The following is an 8,090-nucleotide window of genomic DNA, read 5'->3' as shown; positions in this document are numbered from 1 at the left end:
ACAAGGGCGGTGGGTACATTGCTCATGGTGGTTGTGTGCTTTGCTCTATGAAAATATCTTCTTTACATGCTTGATATTTAAAGACATTTTTATAACGGGGAGAAACCACCACCTTGGTTCGAACGTCCCTTTACGGGCTGAGAGGCATCACATTCAACGTGGCCTGTTTTGGTATCTGCTGTGTAAAACTCCACAAGTACTCTGCCCTGCCATTGAAGATTGTTTCCTGTTGGATTATGCCTTATGACAAGGGATTCAACATCCTTCAACTTGAATGCGTTAAGTTGACCCACCTAGCCGTGTGTGTGGAGGCCTTGTGGGTTATTATAAGACTCCTTACCAACATAGATACAAACCAGTACCTGCTGGGGGGCATTTTTGCACTGTATCAAACAGCCCCTTAGGCTTTGCTGCAATACCTAGAGCTTGTTCCAACATGCTCTCCATTGTTTCACAAGCAGCAGCATTCGCGCTTGTCACTGACCACGCTGCGTACAACCTAGTCTGGTATACCATACGGTACCAGCATTCTTCATCTTAGAAGGCAGAATTGTAGTTGTGGAAGAGTACCGTTTAACCTCCCACATCCGTATCATGAAACCAAACATCAGTTTGGAATGGTGATGAGACGAGCCAATACTGTATGTCATAAAATGTAACATGGTACAACTGAACAGAGTAACCGACTCTGAAAATGAAGGTTCAAGTTGAAAACTCATTGATTTTCACCCCTTTAAAATACATGTTAAGCAATTTACACTAGTCGTGTTTGGCTCATCTAGCTTGAGGCTAAAGTCGAACCCAGGTCTACTCGTCTAGTTACAAGCCCGAGCCCAAACACCTTTCAATGGTAAATGAGCCTAGCTTTGATAACCTCATGTTCCATTCTTTTTTTTTTGAGCCTAGCTTTCAATGGCATACTATAAGGTACCAACATTTTTTAGGGATGCAAACAGGTCGGATCAAAGATAGAGGTTTTGTAATTTCTGGCTCTGAATCTCCACGTATTTAGCTGTTTTGGATATGCACCGTTCGCTTCACCAAGAACATCTATACACAAACAAAATATGGGTGTAGTGTAGTCTCCTTTTCCTTTGTTGTAAAGCTGAAGATCAACCGGATGGTCGTTTCAACGCACCACATCAACTATACAATAGCCAGCCAGACAAGTCGTGTTATCAGTTTCTTGGGTAAAAGTAATTTAACCGGAACGAGTTTCTTAGGACATTTAACCTTTCTATTTATGGTTTCGAAAAATGAGTTCCGTGCCGCTAAAATAGTAAAAGTACGCTCGACATAAGGTACCAATGCAATCGTGGATGAAACTATGCAAATCTCACACTAGGACGAGTCACAAATACTACAAATACTCTCGAATCCGGAAACAGGTGCTTATATGCAATTCCCACCAAGTAAAAGATTGAGAGCCAAAGAGGTAGGACATTTCACTAGACAATATGTACAGATCACACCATAGGATTGTCCAGTAGCATATTTTATATATTAACTGTATGGAGTTTACGAGGTCAAATAGGTGCTACTACGTAAACAAGAGACGCACCCCAGCCAGACTTTTAAGCTGCTTCAGCGAAACCGACCCTGAGATTGCCATAGTCGAATACGGTGTGATAGACTCCCATGAAAACATCTCCCAAAATCCTGCAGAAAGAACACCACACGATTTCTATGCATCATCAACTACACCAAAACCATCACCAACAAGGATATATATATATATATATATATGAAGAGGACCACCACCGTACCATAGAGGGCCGCGGGGAGGAGGCACATCCAAAGCTGTAAACCCACTGATGCACTGAGCAGCAGCACCCTCTCCCACCTTCAGGATGTACTGGTCCACGAGAAACAAACAGAAACAAAGTGGGTCAGAGATTGGGGTACATACCCAAAAAAGTCTCAGCCACAACAGACCTACTTTTCCCACCATATATATTTATCATTTCATAAAGGAGGAATTCATTGTCTTGAAGTTTGAGAAAATTCCTCGATCAGCTTATAAAGTAAAATATCAACAATCAAAACTGAACTTGGAAACAGCCAGGCAAGGTAACCGAAACCAAATATGCAGCTGTAGGAGCCTACTGTAGGAAAATAAACCGGAAAAACCATGCAATAATGGAATAAGTTCATGGGGCCAGTGAACACCCATTAGTAGAAAGGGCTCAATTAGAAGGGAGTGTTAAATAAGCTCTGCTAGTTCTGATTTGTACATTGAGAACGCTCCCAGGAATTTGGTAATAGTTGTTATGGTAGGCATCTAAACTTTTCACTAGTTAAGCTATGAAAGTCACGGTAAAAAGAAGTCACAGATTTACCGTGCCATATGATATATGGCATCAAAAAAAACTTTTGAAGTAATAAAAAATGTTCAATATTTTAAAATGTCAAACATTTTACTAGTTTTTTAAAGCATCTAAACATTTTGAAATGAGAAAACAATATAAAGTTGACACGACTTTGTCTGAAAAAGCACAGACAGGAAAGGAAGTGAGGAAGGAAAACAGGTAACAGGAAAAATATAACATGAATAGGTACATAGAACACGATAAATAACACATGACATCAAAGAAATAAACAAGACGATAACTCTTAAACATACTGTAGCAAGAACTACTTAATCTCATATTAACAAAAATAAACATAAAAAAATCTTAAAAAGGAATTAAATTTAAAAGGATACCAAGTTCCCCTATAATACATAAAGAAGGTTTTTCAATCCCTGATTTACTCTCTCTCTCTCCCCAACCGTTCATATGACACTGGAAGAGAGTTCATTTAGTACCTGTTCCGGAGCAAGGTCAAAAGTTTTGCCACCAATAGTAAATGAAACCTTTGGCATGCTAGACAAACTGTTGCAGTCAACAGCCGACTCCCCCATGGGGCTTGGCAGCCGGTCACAGAGCTGCATTACAACTCAAGAAATTAACTCAGGTATCACGAAAGTTATACAGCAATAAGTATAAAATGCTTAACCTGATTGATGTAATTCAATATCTGCTCCTGTGTCTGGTTCCTCTTGATCTGATTTTGCATCCATACAACTGCCATCTCACAAGCAGTGCACGTAGAATCACTCTTCACAGAAGATTTCTCCATGTTTTCCTTGTTGACAACACTTTCGATGACCATGCTGTGAAACCAATATCAAAAGCAGTGTTTCAGATCAGATTTGCAGGACCAAACAGAAGTATGATATCACTTAAATTTTTTTGGGAATAGTCCAGCATATATGGTGGAGGACCTGACCTGACATCCCGAGTGCCATCAAATTCACACAAACCAATCTTAGAACAGATTTTCTGGGGTTGTGCCTGTATAGTAGCACAGAAAGTTTCATAGCACCATCCACAAAATTAACTCAAAGAAAGAATTTTCTATGCAGGCATTGTCCATCCATGCACCAGCCCCAAAGGGACATTACTTGAGATGAACATACAATAGTTACATGCATGATTTCTTTGCAGCCCTGGTCCATTTGAAAGACATGACCAAAGATGTCTTGATGTCAAGTATGACTTAAATTTTGCACATCACAGCATGAAAACGGGTCCATTTAAAAGTTCTACAGGCAGTTATAAGTCACTGCTTCAATAGTTACATACCTGAGATAACAACATTTCCATAATTATATCTCCATACTGAGCAACAACCGCTTTACACTCCTGGCTCACAACACCTGCTGCTCCAATTGCATGATTTATTTCAGCTATTATAGCCTGTGATAAATACAAGATATCACATGAGCAAACAATTTGAGTGGTTAGGATGCAGAAATGTGCAGTCCAGAGCATAATATTGAATGAACAACCCAATTTACATCTGGCCATGACAACAAGAGAAACAGACCATTTTGATGGCATATGGGCAAGTTAAAAATAAACCACTTATTTATATGCAATCAACCATAATTTTGAGAAAAGCAAATAGATGAAGCAATTCTTCAGACATGACATGTGTATTGTTCACAACTACAACAACTCGTCATATTATTTGGCACAACAGTATCTTGATTCCTGACACTTGAACATCTCCTCGGGAATGTGGTACATGATTACAAGTAAAATTGTCACTTTTTAGAAGGAAACATCTACAGTTTCATATCTAAAATGGCAAAATATATTTGTATAGCTCTACAGTACAACATCAGTCCTTGAAACACCCAACTGGAACTTGAAAATTTTGCACAGGAAATTTTTCTTAAAGATTAAGAACACAAGAAACAAGAATAGAAATTTGAGGAAGAATTTGCAAAAGAAAAAAGAGTATCTAACAATATGGTAGACATTCAAGGAGTAGCATCTTGGTGAACAATGTGAACCTTAAATTCTTACAAGTAAAGAAATACATGGGCTCCTAAACCAGATATGTTTGGTTAGCTTAATGTTTGCACATACCGTTGGACCAGCAATTAAGGAGGTTCCTGAATCTGCAATAGCTGCACAACCTCCTGAACAGAATCCTGGAAATTAAGAGCACTTCTATAAGGTTATAATCATCATCAATGAAGACATGTTAAGAGAAAATGAGTAAAATGTGCAAGAACAGGGTTTATTACCAGTTGTTTCACCACCAACAAGGACATCACCCATATCAAACTGGTAAAAGGGGAAGGAGAACACATTTTAAAGAACATACTATTTAGAAAGTTAAACAAGTGAATAAAAAAATCATGTGTTACCCACCTGCCAGTAACCTTTTTGAGTGACAGGCACGTATGTGTGCTCACCCTTATAGTGACTAGGATCAACACCTCCAAATACAATTTCTCCTCCTTCCTCATCTTCAGTGTGTCGGTTTAACCAGAAAGAGAAAACAGGTTCTTTCACAACACCTTGTTTAATCATGTTGTACCTTCAAAGACATATGCATTCAGTAATGTAATGTGCAACTCTTAGCGATGATGCATTTTATATAGTTCAAAACTAAAGGTCCTACCAAACAGGAACAACATTCCCGACTGAGATTTCCTTGAATCCTAGCCCAAGGATACCATCAAACTTGGCAACCAAGAATGTAAGGCTGGGTTCTCTAGTAGCTTCAATGAAAACCTGTGGAGAAAGAAACGAGTAAATAGTTAACAATGCAAGGGCCATGTCTGAATCGAGAAAGAGATACCCTGCAAGAGTAAACATATTGCTACATAGCTAATACAAGACAGAAATCCCACCTGATCCTTCACAACAAGGTCGCCCATTTGAACATAATCTTGACTCAAGAACCCAGAAACAGATCCAGTCCCATAGTGGATATCACAAGACTTGCCTAAAGAAAAAATGCACGCAAATCACTTTTAGCATTCTTTTGGCAAATGAAATCATAGTAAGATTTAGAACAAACTGTAAACACGTAAAAAAAAAAGATAAATTTGTATCTGCCCCCGAGAAAGATGATTCAACTGCTTTCATTAGGAAAAAGATCATTGACACTCAACATGGTTTTGAAATTATAATACTAAATTTTCTTCTCTTATAATAGGATACTTTTTAACAGATTGAGCTTTACTCATTTTTGTAACCTGGAACTGATGCAACCACGCATTCCCTCTACAAGGTTGCCTACCACCGAGTTCAGCAAGTTTACGTCCTTTACAGGATGTATATTAAAATTTTCAGACAAAAATGAATGCCCCCGTGTGAGATACCTATCAGCTTCATAAAAGCCGAAACTGCAGCCCATGCAAGTTCATTAGTGGGACATCAACAGTAAAATTATCTGGGGAAATATGAATTCCTTTAGGATTAAACTACATGTGGTGTAAATACCTAGGAGAATCCATATAAGCATAAAAATTCCCAATTCGTCCAAAGTTTGCATAGGATTCACATAAAAATCCAATCAATATATCTAGAATTTGTTCATCCAAACCATCCTTACCATGAACTGTAAGACCACGAAACTGCATATACAAACATGATCATGCCTGTCTGGTTGAAAGATGCTACAGATGAATCAAACATATGCGAATAAGAACATACCGTTCCTCTCATAGGTGCTTGAAAGGGACGCCTTGTACTTGGCATGGAAGAAACACGCTACCTACAATCAGAATTGCAAGTCATTTATTCAAAAACCCCTTCCTCCATAATCTGGAAAACCCATAGGATCAATAAATAATTAACCGTAGCACTACATGAAAAAATATCAGAGCCAGAAGTATAGAGGGCTTTAAGTCCGATATGGAAATAAAACATAAGACCACAAAACCTTGAAGTATACCATCTTCAGACAATAAATTTACTGCTAGATATAAACCAGGAATTCCATATTAAGGGGCAGAGGGATCAAATAGCATCTCCCAAACTTAAATTACACATTTATTAAGAGAAAACGGAACACAACAAACATTTCCATATTCAATTGGCAAACGTCTGAGACACAAAAACTGTAAATGACTCACCATAGATAACCCAAAACAACTAGTAAGAATTTCATAAAAGACGATTAAGAAAGCTATCGTCTTCCATACTAGAATATAGATTTGCAAAAATATCAAATGACATAAAAAAGAGAGGAAAAAACTCAGTAATTCCCACTCTTATGAACGCAGATAGTTTTTACATTAGAACTTCTCTTATGAACGGATGGTTCGTACATTAGATTTTCTCTTAGGAACGATCATGATTTAGAGTATCACCTTATTACTCATGTATCGACCAGAAAAAAAATAAACAGGAAAAAAACGAGAAAATGAAAAAACTAAAATTTCTACACTTTGATTATCAAATCCTGGCCGATCCGATACTAAAAAGACCACCTTGTACTTTTCCTACAGAAGGAAAGAAAAGAAGCGCTAGAAAACAAAACAAGAAAAGAAAACGCCCAAATTTTCTCGACTCGTTCACCTTGTCCAGTCAACAAGAAAAGACCATGATTCTGAGTATACAAAAAAAAAAAGGCAAGCAGCAAACTTCCCAACGATGATCAGAAAAAACCACAGGCAAAAGAGAGATAAACTCACCGAGAAGTAGCATTTGGTAGAGGGAACCCAGAGGTTGGAGCTCCCAGTGTCGAAGATCACCGTAAACTTCTGCGGCGGCGAGCCGATTGCGATCTCTCCAAAGTACTGAGCGTCCATATAGTTCTTCAGTGCGATGATATCGTCGTCTCCAGAGTCACCGCCCAGACGGTTCCCTCGGAAGCCATGCTTAGCCGCTCCGGCATCCTTCGATGCGATCCGATGCGCGAGCAGCCGGTCCTGATCAAACGGCCTCTTCTTCAGCCCGATTCTCACCAAGCGCTCCGCCGAAACTGAGGAGAAGAAGAACACAGCCAGGAGCAGCACCGTGGCGAGCGTTTTCCGATCGGTTCCCATCTTCTCCGTCAAGAAGAGCGTCAGATTCCGGCGATAGATCCCCGAAAAAACGGCTAATTACGGCAGAGAAACGAAACCCTAGAGTGCTGGAAAGCTTACCCGAGAAGGAATTGAGCGAGGAAGGCAAAGTGGTTGTGCCCTGAGGGACGAGAGAATAAATAGAATCTCATAAAGGCTATATTCGTCAATCCGTTGCCAATTTGGTTATAGAAGGACGTAAATGCCCATTTTCTTTTTGAAATTGATCTTACGCTTTCTACGGCTTTTAAGTTAATGTTAAGACTAATTTTTTGGAGTAATGGTTTTGTCAATCTATAGATTGATTAGACCTGTTACGGTAAATTCTGGATTTTTTTTTGTGAGAAACAACCTTTTATAACCAACTCAGCTACCGGTCGTTACGTGGTGGAGGGAACGAACGTCGTGCGTTTCAGCCGTCGGATGCTTTCGTATTGCTTGATGACCGTTGGATGAGATTGTTGTGTCAACTTCCCCAACAAAGTATCTCGATCCTTTTTATATTTTATATATATATATATATATATATATATATATATATATATATATATATATATATATATATATATATATATATATATATATATATATATATATATATATATATATATTTTTTTTTTAATTTCCACGGAAGATGATGCAAGCAGGATCGGAGGCACCAACCGAGATTCTTAGTCAAGGACAAAATCTTAAGCTTTGACTTATTTTAGACCAAAACACCCTTAAAAGAAGAAAT

The 8,090-nt window shown here is 38.5% G+C and overlaps 1 protein-coding gene across 1 annotated transcript; it reads right to left on the bottom strand.

Annotated features, from left to right (window-relative positions):
- Positions 1-1,420: 1,420 nt before the first annotated feature.
- LOC149827343 (aspartic proteinase oryzasin-1-like) lies at positions 1,421-7,460 on the bottom strand. The gene is made up of 14 exons (XM_090019295.1): positions 7,439-7,460; positions 6,983-7,344; positions 6,000-6,060; positions 5,192-5,286; positions 4,960-5,072; positions 4,707-4,875; positions 4,580-4,619; positions 4,419-4,483; positions 3,627-3,740; positions 3,271-3,335; positions 2,998-3,154; positions 2,807-2,926; positions 1,767-1,855; positions 1,421-1,659 (listed from the first exon to the last, which is right to left on the bottom strand). The coding sequence occupies exons 2-14, from the start codon at positions 7,334-7,336 to the stop codon at positions 1,575-1,577; spliced, it is 1,527 nt and encodes a 508-aa protein (XP_089875421.1). The 5' UTR covers positions 7,337-7,344; positions 7,439-7,460; the 3' UTR covers positions 1,421-1,574.
- Between the last annotated feature and the right edge of the window lie 630 nt (positions 7,461-8,090).

Source organism: Nuphar pumila, chromosome 10, assembly GCF_984573655.1.
Source record: "Nuphar pumila chromosome 10, dmNupPumi1.hap1.1, whole genome shotgun sequence".
Classification (NCBI taxonomy): Eukaryota; Viridiplantae; Streptophyta; class Magnoliopsida; order Nymphaeales; family Nymphaeaceae; genus Nuphar; species Nuphar pumila.
Note: the sequence above shows the minus strand (reverse complement) of the source record. Positions and strands in the feature narration are given on the sequence as shown.